The 15,281-nt window shown below is 45.7% G+C and overlaps 1 protein-coding gene across 1 annotated transcript in view; it reads left to right on the top strand.

Moving 5' to 3' along the window:
* STK17A (serine/threonine kinase 17a) overlaps window positions 1-14,777 on the top strand; it is a 38,431-nt gene extending 23,654 nt beyond the window's left edge. The window contains exons 4-7 of the mRNA XM_030871194.3: window positions 9,181-9,307; window positions 12,452-12,500; window positions 12,588-12,767; window positions 13,213-14,777. Of these exons, the coding sequence (XP_030727054.1) occupies window positions 9,181-9,307; window positions 12,452-12,500; window positions 12,588-12,767; window positions 13,213-13,537 (681 nt within the window). The 3' untranslated portion in view covers window positions 13,538-14,777. The remainder of the gene's footprint in view (window positions 1-9,180; window positions 9,308-12,451; window positions 12,501-12,587; window positions 12,768-13,212) is intronic.
* The last annotated feature ends 504 nt before the right edge of the window (window positions 14,778-15,281 follow it).

A 15,281-nucleotide genomic window follows, 5' to 3' on the forward strand; every position in this document is an offset into this window, starting at 1 on the left:
TCCACACCTCATCTCACTCGCCTGCCCATCCACCCTGACCCCTGCTGTCGTATGCTTCCAGCAGAAAGGAGATGCTTTCGGCAGTGGCTCTCCAGCTTTGACCCAGGTCAGGGTCACCTGAAAGGCTTGTTAGAACAAATTGCTGGGCCCCAGCAAGTTTCACATTCAGGGCAGGGCCAGGTGATGCCAGTCCTGCGGATGCAGGTGCCACTCAGCTGCTGCTGGATGGTACACTCTGTGACACCTTATACACACCGTACCTTATACACACCGTACTGTACACGTACATACTGTACACGTACCGTACTGTACACGTACCGTGCTGTACACGTACCGTACTGTACACATACCGTGCTGTATACATGGCAGTGTTTAATCTCTTTTGCACGAAGGAACGCTCTCAAGGAGGAGTGTGCAGTGTATATAACCAGGAAGTGACTCCATAAGTAAACTTGATCAAATTCCATTTGAAATTAGGTGGAAAGGTAATAGGTCATCCTTCAAATGCTAGTTTCCTACAGAAAAATACAGGGGAAGGGAAATTATTTGGAAACCTTCTTGTTCTTTTGTGCAAGATGCCAATATTTCATTTTGTTAACAGTTCTTTTTCCTCCGGGACGCTGATTTCTTAGTGTAGTGTCTAAAGTGGGCGGTTACAGCACGGCGCCATTTTTCGAAGGCAGGTGTGGACATGTGTGCACCCACGAGTAGTGCAGTGGCCTTAGACATCACCTAGGTGAAACCCTCAGAGCATGCGCAAGGGAGCTGGGGCTTTGTTTTGTCCCTTTAGTGCATCGTATGCATTAGAAATTCAAAGATTCTGGGTGCGGGACACAGCCACCGTGCTTCGCTCAGGAACACTTGCCAGGAAGAGATGGTCTCTGCAGTCCAGACTTCAGTGGACTCAGACTTTAAGAAGCCTCAGTTAGGGCTCCCCTGGTGGCGCAGTGGTTGAGAGTCCGCCTGCCGTTGCAGGGGACACAGGTTCGTGCCCCGGTCCGGGAAGATCCCACATGCTGCGGAGTGGCTGGGCCCGTGAGCCATGGCCACTGAGCCTGCGCGTCCGGAGCCTGTGCTCCGCAACGGGAGAGGCCACAACAGTGAGAGGCCTGCGTACAGATTAAAAAAAAAAAGAAGCCTCAGTACCAGCCGTGAGGAAAATGTCCCCAAAGTAATGTCTGTGCTAAGCCTTCTCTCATGTTTGGTTTTACACACTTAACTTTGTAAAATCATACATTTATTTCTATGACGTTTTGCTAGTTTTATGATGTAAAAACGACCTCCAGGAACAGAACACCAATTTAAATAATATTGCATCTATAGGAAATGAGCTTTCAATTTATGACAGCTCCACCTACGACATTATTCAGAAAAGGAGCTAATTAGGTAGTGAGTCAGACGGGTTGCCAACACTGTGTCATGCATCTTTGATGTTACTTGAAAGCAGTCAAGGGTGAATATTAAGTTCTTGAATACCAGGTTCGACTGTGTATTTACACAGTGAAATTATATCCCTGTCTCCCTAATACACTCAGTATAAATCGTATCCTTTCTCCCCAGTGCACTTAGTGTAGAATGCTTTCCAGCTTTAATAGAGGCTTTGATGATGGGCCTTTGATGTTGGAAACAGGACTTTCCATGTTTCCTAGACCCAGAAGAGCTAGAGGACAAGGTGGCCTGGAAGGTTCTCAGCCTGTCTTCTGCCCTCACACTCTGCACATGTGCAGTCAGACCTGTTTCTCAGTGAACTCTGGAGGGGAAAGGTTGGAGATGGGGTTGGAAAGGCAGCAGTGCAGACGGGAATGATTTCTATCAAAAGGTCATTTCCAAGTTGACTTCCACTGTCCCCCGTGAGTCTGGACAAAGAGAGTCTACTGTCCTGCATCTTTTAACAACCGTCTGCCCAGTGACGGTTTGTTTATAATGCTGACTCTCAGTCTCTATCAGAGCTTGAAAGACGAAGCTATAGAGCTAAATGTGTTTTCTTATGTTTTAATTCTGTGAAAAGTGATAACCCCGGTATATATGGGAGCTTTGAGTCAGTAGACCATTTATTCCATGGTGAAAATGGGCAATTCTTACCCCAGAGACAGAAGTTAGTTAGAATGACTATTATAGTTGCCTCTTTGAAAAGTGGTAGTTGACAGAACGGGCAATACACTACTCAGTCCGGTCAGACCCCGAACGGTCAGTTTGCCAAAAGACTGATTCGCTGAAGACTCTCAGCCAGATGCAGGCAGGCCTCGGAGATGTGGCGGGTTTGCTCCCAGACACCACAGTAGAGTGAATATCGCAATAAAGCGAGTCACACCATCTTTCCCAGTGCCAAGGTCACTGATCACAGGTCAGCACAACAAATAAAATGAAAAAGCCTGAAATACTGTGAGGATTACCAAAATGTGACACAGAGACACAAGTGAGCAAATGCTGTTTGAAAAACGGCGCCAAGGCTTGCTCGACGCAGGGTTGCCTCAGACCTTCAATTGGTAAAAAACGAAATAGCTGTGAAATGCAGTAAAACAAAGTGCAGTAAAACGAGGCAGGCCTGTATCTTCAGCTGAACATGGGAAGTTCTTTGAGGAGTAGCAGATGCAGATGTTGAGGTGTTTATGCATCTACGAAAATTGAAGACCCTGAAGTTTGTGTGATTAAGGGAGAGCCCATTCCTTTGCACGTAAATCATGGCAGGACTGACAAGTCTCAGTAACAGCAACTCTGCCAGAGTCAGGACAAGCTCGAGGCTCAAAACCATCTCAGTAATTTGCTGAGCTAGTCATGGGCGTAATGGCCTGCTTTTGTATCAGTCAAGGGGAGGACTGACCAAAAGGGGCACAAAAAAATCCAGTCTTAAAATCCAAGGCTGTTTGTGTTCAGCTGGTCTTGTACTGGTCAGATCTTCCAGCAGTTCTGTACTAGGTATTCAGTCATTAAACCCGTCCACCCTGTGATATGTATAATGGGAAGTAGAGGAGCAGACTAGGAATTAGAAGCTGGAACTTTGCCATCTGAGATTAAGTTGATCACTGATAGTTTAAGCATCAATGTTTTACGTGAAAGAGGGGTAACATGTAACATTTCTAAACAGTTTCCCAAATTTATTTAGACAGGGTTATTAACCTATTTCTATACTCTGACCTGGGTTTTAGTGCATAAAAAGTCAATTTACTTGAACTTTCGTGGGCTGATAAAATGTTCCTTAAAATGCTGTCCATGGTACCTTAGCCTTATTGAGCAGATTAGCCTCAAGTCTACAATGATCTCATCCAATGGTGATTGCTCAGTAAATGGTAGATTATGTACAGAAGTGAAGATACCCAGATAAATAAAAGGATTCCCCCACGAAGCTGAGAAATAAGATTTTAGGAGCACTCCTCTACTCCCAGTTGTCTATTTGGGAACAGTTTGTATGTTTCCCATTTATTCCACTCTCATTACCTCTCTGTGGACCTTGTATTTTTCTCTTTTTACCACTTGGGATGCATGCATCTTAAATAGAATCAAGTATTGTGAGCCACAGCCTCTGTCATGAACTGGATTCCATAGAGAGGAGGTCTGACTAAGCTGTAAATGTAAAGGTACTTATCTTTGTTTTTAGCACATGTTTTCAGAAGCTGATGGATATTTTCAGAAATGATGGAGATTATAGTCTTATATTTTATTTAGAGGAGTAAGGTCTACTTTAAAAACGTACCTGTGGTCAAACCAGGGCACAGCTGGACGAGAGGACATAATAAACGTTAACTGTGAAGTTCCGAAAGCTGCGTTTTTATGAGATGTGTGTTTTTTCTAGCAATCTCTCTTTCAAGGGTTTAACGTCTCTCACTTTGGCAGATTATGGATGCTGTGACTAAGCCTTGATTTCAAATACTAAGGTAACATTTTAATAATTTGGTCACACTACTACAGAATTTACTACATTACCACCAAACCAACTAGCTTTTGCGTAATAACTAAAGAAAGCATTTCCTGTGGAATGTAAAGAGTAAACAAAATGTAAGGGAAAGATGTTTAATCTACTTTAAGGGAACAAATGCTATTTAAAAACATTCCCAGAATGAGCACGTCTTGTTAATCACAAATGAACCTTAAGAAGATCTGGTGATTAGCAGTATTTCTCTTGGCGTTTTTGATGTACTGGGAAAGGCAAAACATGTGCAGTGATGAATGTCTGTTCAGAGCCAGACTCCTCTCATCTAATTTGCCTGAATAATGATGTTTGATCGTACTGTAGTATATCATTCATGTAATACAACTAAAATTGCCTTGAGAAGTCTGGGGCCTCATGATCATGATGTTACATAGGATTTTTTCCTGAAGAAATAGCTAGAAGCTAAGTAAAAAAGAGAACGTTGGCTTTATAAGGAAGTTAATGTTACCAGAACCTCTATAGTTACTTTGTCATTGAAAAGAGACATTGATGCTAACACTGATCAGTTGCTTCTCAATCTTGGGTGCGGGGTGCTTTATCTGGTTTGGGTGTTTATAACCATTGAGCACGCGTCTGCAGTGGAAACTTCTACAGTGACAGCAATTTGTTGTTTTGGTTTTTCATTCAGTTTTAAGGTTTTACTGTAGCCAGAACTGTCTGTGATTTACCAGAAAAAGACAAAACAGGTTTTTATACAAAATTAGAGATGATACTGAGCCACAGTGTGGTTGTTTCACTATAGGCAGAAAAGTCTTAGTTATTTTGATGAATTTGTTTTCAAAACAAACTATCATTCCATAATTGCATAGTGGTAGTAAATTAGGACAGTGGGTAAGAGACACTAAGAATTCCCTGACCGTTTCTTGGGGTGTCATTGCATCTATTTTTTCTCTTAAGGAGCTTAACGCTGCACCATCAACCCAGTGCCACTGGCCACGTGGTGCTTCAGAGCACTTGGAACGTGGCTCGTCTGAACTAGGTTGTGCTCAGAGTGTGAAATCCACACCAGAGCTCCAAAGACTTAGTATGAAAAAAAGTAAACTATCTCAATAATTTTCCCTATTAATTACCTGTTGAAGGTGTAAACGTTTAGATATATTGAGTTAAATAAATACATTTAATTTCACCTGTTCCATTTTACTTCTTATAATATGGCTACTAGGAAATTTTAAATTACCTTTCCGTAGGCCAGCACTGGCTTCAAGGGTATCAGAAGATACCTAAGTCAAAACCACCTGTACTAGATCTCTTAGCCGTTCCATTTGTTTTTCAGCCTATTGTAAGCTAGTTTTTTCTCCCACCATTTTACTAAAAGTTACCTTCTCTGAGTTCGCTCATGGTCGTCGTTCTTCCCCTTGTCCCATCTGATGGCGCTCTTCTCCCTGTTTCCTGCTCTAATGTTACACCTGGGTTCTCGCTCGCAGACCAGTGTCTCTTCTCTTTCCTGACTCCTGGTGTTTACCCCGAAACGTAGTTATCAGCCATCCTTCCTCTCGGCCCACTTCTCTTCTTGCTGTACATTCTTCCTCTCATTTGCTTCCATGCTTTTTAGTCTTTCCCGTGTGCCGCAGACCCCCAAAGCCGTGTCCTCAGCCTTGCTGTCTCTCCAGGCTGAATGTCCAGCTGTCCTGGCTGGTCCTGGGAAAGCTGAAGCCATGGTCCTCTCTGCGGACCCCATGTGTCAGTCAGCGAATGACACTGTGCCCTCTTCCTGCCCCTACATGGCATCAGTCACGATGGCCTGTGGATTTTGCCTCTGTTACGTGTAAAATTTTCCTTTCATTCCATGCTTCATCATATCTTCCTCACTCTGTCTCTCTCCCCCTAGAGACTTTTAAAAACAGGTTAAAGACACGTTTTTCAGAAGGCTGTTTCCAGCCACATGGTTGTATTTGACAGTCCCTTGCACATCGTGCTGTGTGCTGGCTCCCCTGTGTACTTTGGCCTGCGCTCTTGTCTTTCCCTGGAATGTCCTCCGTCCCTCCACTTGCTCTGCCTTCTGCCAGGCACTCCTGAATGGCCCACAAAGCCCTGCGAGTCCTGTCCCCCAACCCCATTTCCTTCCAGCCTCACACGTGCCCCTCACCTTTGTGCGCGTCTTCAGCTCGCAGTTCTTCCCTCTGCCACCCCCAACCCCGAGAGGCTCCGCCATGACTGGCTCCTTCCTAACATTGGTTTGCCCTCAAGTACGCCGCCTCCGGGAAGCCTTCCCTGACTGCCCTGGAAATAGCATCCGCACACACACATACCTGACGGGCACTCTCTCGCTCCTTCCTCCACTCTGAGTTCTCTGTAGAGCTTAAAACAACCTGAGGTTGTATTATTTATTTGTACTTATTTGACCCTATTGGAATATAAGTCTCCAAAGGAACGGAGGACTTGTTTTCTGCCATTTCCTCAGGTCACAGCTCACTAGGCAGTCAGTAAAACTTTGCGGAATAAGTGGTGAAATCCTTCTTCCCTGTCAGGGCTGCTGCCCTACCTCCTCAGGAACCCTCCAAGGCAGAATCATTGCGTCTTGTTCATCTCTTGCCTGAGTGCTTTGTCAACTGCAGCACCTGAGCTAGTTGAGCCCGACAGGCCCATCTGTCTTCTGAGTATGAACTCAGGACAGTAGGGGCTTGGCAGTACTCATAGTTATGGTACCACCTGTCCTGACACAAAATAGAGACCCTTTAAGGGTTTCTTTGTAGTTAGTCACCTTTCCTCTTTTCACTTACTGGGCGAGTAGCAGCGCGGGCCTGCCGGGTGCCGGGCCCTGAGCCCGGTGACGTCACCATGGCCAGGACTGTGGCTCCTGTTCCCACGGAGCTGTAGCCTCTTCCCCTCTGTTTCTGAATCCAGACTGAGATAAACCTACAAGCATCTTCATAATAGAAAAGAGTAGGCCGGATGGCTGGCTCGATAGTAAGACCCGTTTCAAAGAGAGGGCCCCCCTGTACCTCAGCATCCTCTGTCGTAGGGCAGCCCTTCACGTTGCTGCTTCCCTGCCGTGTTAGGTCTTCTCGCCAAGTTGACAGTAGGCAGAGCAGAACAGAGAAGAGCGTCCCAGGTGGCGGGGGTACGATGACAGACATCAAAGGGGAGAGGTTAGGTGAAGAGTTGGTTGAAGGGACCTGAGCCAGAGAGAGAGGCTGTGAGTCCAGAGGGGCAGGTGGTCGTCGGCCTTGGGTGCAGGTGGAGGTGCGGGGTGGGAGTGGGGCGAGGAGAGGGGGAGCCTCCAGATCGGGCTCTGGGGGCCCAGCAGTTAGTGGGCGGGTCGCAGGAGATGGGCCAACAGCAGCAGCCGGGGAGTTAGCAGGGAACCAGGACGGTGTTCTGTTCTGGAAGCCAAGAGAAAAGGAGCTGGTGAACAGGGAGGGAGCAGCAATGTGAAGCGCCACTGAGACGCCGGTGCTCAGAGGAGAGCCCGAGGGCGCCCTTGGCTTTGACCGACCTGGGCGGCGACGAGAAGACGGAAGCCGGAAGCCGGATGGAGCGGTTGCGTGGAAGTGGCAGGAGAGGACCGTGAACATCACTGCCACCCTCTAGAGAACCGCGCGGCGGAGGAGACCGAAACGCCTGTTAACAGAACAACGCCGGGGAGGCGAGAGGGGCCGGGGGAGGGGAGGGCAGAGAGGGCTTCGCAGAGGAGACGCCACCCTGTGCCGGAGGGAGCCGTGAGGATAAATTTGACAGGCCACCGGGGAGGGGCCTTCCCGAGCAGAGACCTGAGGTGTGGGCCGTGGGTCTTGTTGAGGGACTACAGCCCGACTGACTTGGAGCGCAGACTCCCCGCAGAATGGTGACAGGAGAGTCATCTAGAAAGGGAGGGAGGGGCCAGAGCACGGAACATTCTGGACGCTCTAGTGAGGTACTTATACTTTATTGGTGCCAGTGTCCTCAGTTCACCTTTGGAAGTACTCTTAACGGCCAAAGACAGTAAGCGCCGACCCATTCTGAAGCGCGCATAAGCCTCTTTCAGATCTCATGTTTTATTTTAAAAACTGGGATGAATTTTACATTCTAGTCCATAATGTATCAGCTTGACTTTTTATGCAAAGATGTCCTAGTTATTTTCAGCTGAGCAAAAATGACTCCAGGAGTGCGAAGCTCATTGGTCCTCTGGGTGGCGCTTACCACCGCCGTGTACATCACACCCGCCCCGTCCCCACTGGAGTGTGTCTCTTGGCGAAGAACAGCCAGACGACCACAGGGAGAGTGTCACGATCAGACTTACAACATGGGAAGGTTGTCGTACGTGGAGGGTGGGTTGAAGGTGGGGAAACTACAGACAGGGGGGTAATGAAATCCCAGATTTCATGCAGTGGGAGTACTGAGATCTAGGAAATAGGATTCGCATGACCGGTGGCTTCACTAGATGTGAAAGTGGTGGAAAATGAAGGGTACAGAGAACTTCAGGACGATTCCCCAGTGTCTGACTTGAGCACTGAGGCTGGGAATACAGAAGAGAGCAGTGGGTTTGGTGCCCGAGGCGTGTATTGCATTGAAGGCCTTGCCAGGCGAAAGGATCCGATTTTAATTGGCGCTGTGGGTCCGGAGAGGGCTTAGGGTAGAAGTGATCAGCATGGAAGTGGCGGCTAAAGCTCTGATGGTAGATGAAATTGCTGAGAAATAGAACGCAGAGTGTCAGGAGAAGAGGGCCAGCCAGCAAGAGATCTTGGGCAACACCACTATTTAAAAGCAGAGCAAAGAAAACAGTCGTGAGAAAAATGGCGAGGGAGGAATAGATCCAAGAGGGAATATAAGGACGACCAGTAGTTCCAAATCGTCCCGCCGTCAGTGCCTGCAGGAGCCCCACTGGACTTGGTGGACCTTCGATTATTAAAGACATGGTGACCTTAGTGAGAGCAGGTCGAGTACAGGGGGCAAATCCCGATGCAGCTGGATTGAGATGACCTCGCTTTCAAGAAGTTGAGCTTTGAGGGAGTGAGTGTGTTGGCTAGAAAGAGATGCAGGGTCATGGGGGGAGGATTTTTTTTATTAAGTGGTTTGGTTTGGTTTTTAAGATGGGAATAGATGCACAGTTACGTGCTGACAAAGAGCCGGTGTAAGGGAAGAGATGCTACGAGGCCTGCTGCCTTACACACAGGAAGTACGCTGTAAAAACAGCTGTCTGACGAATGACTGTCTACTGTTAAATTTCTCACTCTCAGTTCCACAGGTGAAATTTGTATGTTTTATGGGCTGCCTGCTGTTTATGCTCTTCATACGCAATCGCGGTTTATTAATTTGGGGGTGTCATTTTGTAGCCCCAGAATATTCTGCTGACAAGTGACTCTCCACTGGGTGACATTAAGATTGTTGATTTTGGTCTTTCACGAGTACTGAAGAACGGCGAAGAGCTCCGGGAGATTATGGGCACTCCCGAGTACGTGGGTGAGTATTCCTGAGAGCTGCGTGTTTTGTGTTTGGGGTCAGGCATCACCTTCACTGGGGAACCCACATGTGGCGTGATGAGTGGTGGGGCCTGCCGTCCACTGTGGTGAAATTCTACCATCAGAGGTCCCTTCCTTTGTATTAAGTTAAAAAATGGAAAACTTTAAAGAGTAAGGTACCAAATTGGCAGTCCCTTTCCTGGAGGGCTAAGAGAAGCCGAAGGGATTTGCTTCTACAAGGAACAGGAGAGGATGTCAGGTTATCTGAGGGTGGAAGGATATTTAACAAGCAAGGAGCTTTCAAGAACTGCAAGTTGGTAGAATAAACACTGTGAAAGTCATTGCAAGCCCTGTGATTGCACAGATGTGGGCAACAGAGGGCATTCTGCTGGGTTGATGCAGGGCTGAGAGCTTCTGGCAGAAAGAAAAAGAGAGCAGCCGAAGTGATGAGCCATGGCTTCTCGGTTTGGTAGAAAAAGTGGTAAACTATGATTTTTGGATAGACTGGAAGGAAAATGGAGCATAAAAGAATTAGTGGTTGGATAGGTTAAAGAAAAAGAGAGATTTCTGTAGAAGAGCAAAGCAGTAAAATAATTTAAAGGTGTGACCGGGGATCACAGTTTTATCATTTAAAATGTCCGAGTAGAAAGGGCTCTTTGTGATTACAAGGCCTTGGATGTAGCTCTGCAAGGTCAGCTTCTTTAGACTAGGAGGTCGAGAAGCGCGGGTGCCAGGCCAGTAGGGTCCTGCACATCAGTGTGGAAGCTGCCCAGGGTGATGGCAGCCCGGGGAGGAGGATGGCTTTTGTGTCCGTGGGTGAGAGCATCATTGTGACCAGGAGTAGAGAAGGCTGTGGCCCGGGCCTGGAGGGAAGAAGGAGATCTGTCTGAGGGCAGAGGTGTGAAGTGGGCGGACAGGCCGTCTCCTTCTGGAAGGCCTGGGGACGTGGCAAGAAGAAGGTGAAAGGAGAAGAGTAGTCCTTGAAGGAGCCCAGGATGGTGGGAATTTATGTAGGAAGGAAAAAAGGATTCCAGTGGGGGGGGACACAGAAAGTCCCAGGGGACAGGTCGTGTTGAGGAAAACAAAGCTATAGGGCAATGACAGTACAAAAAATACTTTGAAGTTTTAAAATACTTTCTAAAGGCCTGCAGTTTGAAACAGCAGAGCCTTTATTAATTAGGTAATAAAAGATATCGCAGGCAGAAAAACACCCTTCAAATATTGTGTGTTTTTTGTGGACTGGAACACAATTTCCAGTACACCAACTGGTACGTTTCACGACCGCTGAGTTAGCGTTAGGAATGTGGCTTAACATGCCGCTGCTTCGGGGGAAGCGCCCGTGAGGAACGGGAGGCCTTGTAAACTGGAGGAAGGACGGGAGGCTGCGGGGCGGAAGGGCTGTGGGCCGAGACGCCGATGGGAATTACTGCCCTGAAGGAGTTCCTGGGGGGCTGTTTGTTTTGTTTCCCTCCGATGCTTTCTGCTCTTCGGTAAATTCTAAATTTTCTACCAAGAGCTTTTTTCCCTCCAAAGAACAAAGCTGTATTCTTTATGATATAAGCAGTACAAGCCCAACCCCCCAAAACTACAAATAACTCAGAAGGATATAATACAGAAAAACAGGCGGCGCTCCTGTCTCTGCGCCTGGCCTGCCTTTTAAACGGTTTGGGGCCCCGTGCCCCCCAGTCCCGCCCCAGCCTTTCATACGCAGAAAGGGCTGCCTGGGTGTGTGCCCCTCCGCACCGGCCAGCTGCGGGACCTTGGTCCCCAGATCTCTCTATACCTCACGGTCCTCTGTCCACGAAACAAGGCTGTGGAAGTCCTACCTCACTGGATCTGCTCCATCACACTCTCACGTCAGCGCTCAGCACGTAATAAACACTCAGAAAAGGAAGCTAATGTTATTTCCTTCCCCACTCCTCCCACCATCTCCTGCTCTCTCGGCTCTGTTGTACTTTTTTCCCACCAGTAATTTGGATACTCTGCATTTGATTTTAAGTTTCCTGGTAGTGTCTTTTAAAACTTTTTTTTTCTGTTTCTTTTTTTGGCCATGCCGCATCACTTGTGGGATCTTAGATCCCCGACCAGGGATGGAACCCGTGCCCCCTGCGGTGCAAGCCTGGAGTCCTAACCACTGGACCGCCGGGGCACTCCCTCTTTTATAACTTTTAAATAACAGTCATAGCCTCTGCTTCTCAGCTCGACAGCTTCAGATAGAAGTGGGGACACCAGTATCCCCTACACCTCCCGCTCTCCTGTTCTGGGGCAGGCTTATCTCCCACTCCTAATGCATGTGCAACTTTCAGTGTTTTGGTTTTCCCTAGAACATTTTCATTCCCTTTTTTATTGTAATTACCCCTGTTTTTTAGGCTTTGATTTTTAAATGGTTTCAGTATTTATTGCCTGTCTTTTCATAGCCTAGTCTTCCTATTTCTATACTTTTGAAAACATTCGTCTTTTGGTTGACTGGATCATACCAGTGAGTAGTCTTCAGGGAGGATTTTCCTGAATTTCCCGTGTCCTTGCACACTTGGGACTATCTTTCTGTTACTTCTCTGGCTGGCAGCAGTCTAGTTAGATATTATCAAAGCAAACTTTTTCTCAACCCTGTAGGTTGTCTTTGTTGTCTGTGTGTGTGATGCATGTCCTCCAAGGATGCCCAGGTTGTTTCTAACCTTGTTGACTGACTTTGTGTTAACGGGTGGGCATTTTAAAAGCTCACTGCAGCCACAGCATAGAGAGTAGATCAGAGGGCGGGACCAAGTGGGGGTCAGGGGGCACGTGCTGTAGACTGGGGGGGGGGCACGATTTAAAAGCGGGAACCTGATGCTTGATTAGATAGAGGGTGTGGGAAGAGGAAAGTGTAAAAGTTGCCAGTTTATATGGCAGTAGTTATGTATTCAGATATTTAAAAAAAAAAAATACTAGGACCCAGCATTGGAGGATAGAGGTGCAAAAAGCAAGCAAGTTAATTATAAACATCTAGTTAGACTTTACAGTAATGCATATTGACTTATAACGTGAACTCATTTCATCTTAGCCCAAACCTTGACAGTGTCTTAGTTTGATATTTAAATTTTTCTAAGAGCAAATTTGGCAATTTTTTCCCACAAAACTAAATGTTTTCTTTTGTTTCTGATACTAGCTCCTGAAATTCTTAGTTATGATCCTATCAGCATGGCAACGGATATGTGGTGAGAATTATTTATGATGAATTGATCAAATTAGTTTTAAGAAATGAATATGATACTAATTTTTCTTACATTTTCATTCTGGTTTAGGAGCATTGGAGTGTTGGCATATGTCATGCTGACGGGAGTATCGCCTTTTTTAGGCGATAATAAACAAGAAACGTTCCTCAACATCTCACAGATGAATTTGAGTTATTCTGAGGAAGAATTTGATGTTGTGTCTGAGTCAGCTGTTGACTTCATCAAGACACTTTTAGTTAAGAAACCTGAGTAAGTATTCGTTAATATCGATCTCTATCAATTTTTGAGCAATCTGCTCTGAACAAAAGCAGATTAACAACTGAAACCCCAAAGTGAAGACATGAAAGTGTAGACATAAAATTAGATGAAACCTTTGGCTTCTTACATCTGTTGAAAGAAAAAGTGGCAAAAACGAAAATGTTTTTTAGAAAATGTGAACTGCACCTCAGTATAACAGATATTTGCCATCTGTTCTTGGTCTTTCAAAGGGGCTTTTCAGAGGTAACTTAAAATACTATTTTTCTATGTTGTGGGGACGGCATTTGCATGCAAATGCTAAAACTTTGTTTTATTCAGGAACCACAGTAAGATCTTTGTGGTTCATATGTCCCAAAATATAATACCTTATGCTCTAAGTTACAGTTGAGGCTTTAAACTACTTTGTCCTAATTGTAAAATGTGTATCTTTATCCAGAGATCGCGCCACTGCTGAGGAGTGTCTGAAACATCCATGGCTAACGCAGAGCAGTGTTCAGGAACCTTCTCTCAAGGTGAAAGGAGCATTAGAAGAGGCACAGGCCCTCCAGGAAGGCGATCCTGTGCCTGAAAGTCATTCAGATACTCAGAAGCCGGAAACCGAGGAATCCGTCGTCACAGAGGAGTTGATTGTAGTTACTTCATATACTTTAGGACAGTGCAGACAGTCTGAAAAAGAGAAAATGGAGCAGAAGGCCATTTCCAAACGCTTTAAATTTGAGGAACCTCTGCTGCAAGACATTCCGGGAGATTTTATCTACTGAGCAGTATTTCCCTTTAGAACTTTAAGATTTCTATATTGGAAACATTATTTATGGACTTCTGGCCAAATGGTACATGTGCTGAAAGTGGATGACCAGGTGTCACTGGTAGAAACTAAAATAACTTTGTCAAACTTGTGGAGTTAGAGAAATCAAGCCAGATTTATAAAGTTGCCAACCAGGAGGTTTAACGGGTAAAGTTACCTTTTCCAGAGTTCTTTTTAAGAAGGGAGATGCTTGAACCTTTTATTTCTGCATCCTGTTTCTCCAGAATGAGAATGTGTATGCAAAGATATCTGTAGTCACTTTCCTTAAAACTCCAAGTAAAAGTGCCAAAGTTAACATCTTTGTAAATCTGTTTTGCATTATTCATATCTATATCTGCATATATGTATGTTGATATTGTTACTAAAATTGATACTTTTTCACTTTGGATTTTTTGAGGGGACTAAAATTTTAATTTAAGTAAGTATTTTGCAAATTTCTGAGACCTAGAATAACATCCGCTAGTTAATAATGTCTTATTTTTATATTTTGTTACGGCTCTATGTTGACTTGACTTGGCTTCTGTTGTCTGTTTTCTTCCTAATGCTTTGCAGCCTTATCAGTGGAAAAGCGTGTGGCTAATTTTAGGTTTTTTCTTCAACATCACTAGTAAGAGTGGTGGTGATTTTTCACCTCTGAAATTGTTCTGGTTTTCAAGGTCAAAGGTTAAGTCACCCTGTAATGTTAACCCAGTGTTCGCTCCGCGTGTCCCTCATCACACCTTCCTTGTCTACCCTCTTTCACAGGCTGCACCCCTGCCGCCTCCTCACACGCTTGTCACCTGACTTTGGTCTCTTGCGAGAGGCAGTGTGATCTGATCAACACAGTGGTGCTTCGGTCAGTGAGAGGATGCTATTAAGTTGTTTTTGTTAATAAAATCCCCAGGAATCGGGGAAGAAATATAAAGCACATTCATGCTGGCCATCGAGCCTCTCTGCTTGTGTTGAATTTCCTATTAGCCCCCAAGCAATACTAGGAAAAGTGGTAAGATGCCAGAATATTTATAAACCTTTACTTTGTTCGTAAACGATTTGACATTGGAAACTTTGTCATTAGGGAGGTACCCTAAGACTTGTAAGATTTATAAGAATATACTCAGTAGCATTTAATTTACTTAGGAGTGAACACTTCAGCTGTATCTGGGCCCACAGTGAACAAATTCCTATTTAAAAAAGTGGACATGTAAAAGCGTATGCTGTATAACTTAAAGCAACTAAATCTTCTTACACAGAACAGTCTGCGAGTCCTTATTTACCTTGTATTAGGTGCTTGTATCGGGTGAACACGACTTGTCTGTGACTTGTGTGCACGCAGCGTGTGCTCTGTACCGTGAGCTACTCGGACCCATCCCTTCGCAGTCCGCTAGGGTGTCACGTGGTGCTTTCTTCCCAGCCTGGTTGCTCAGATGTCAGCCTCAGGACCATGGGAACCCCTAACCATCTGTTTTCAAGTGTGCGTAGGGTACTGGGCTGGACTTTCCCATGCGTGGTCTGCACGAGCTCCCAGCCCTGCCTTGCAAGTGTCGCAGGCCCTGTGTTGTTCCGACACCATCAGGTGAAATTGATTAGGCAGTTCGAACCCTCTGTTTGCACTGTTTTCTCACTAAATTGGCCTATTGATTTATACAGTTTCTTGGAAACGAGCATTTCTAAACAAGCTCTATAAAGAGGAAGAGGAAATTCTGCTACAGTGGCAATTTTCA

The sequence above is a fragment of the Globicephala melas genome, chromosome 9, assembly GCF_963455315.2.
Source record: "Globicephala melas chromosome 9, mGloMel1.2, whole genome shotgun sequence".
In the NCBI taxonomy this organism is placed as follows: domain Eukaryota; kingdom Metazoa; phylum Chordata; class Mammalia; order Artiodactyla; family Delphinidae; genus Globicephala; species Globicephala melas.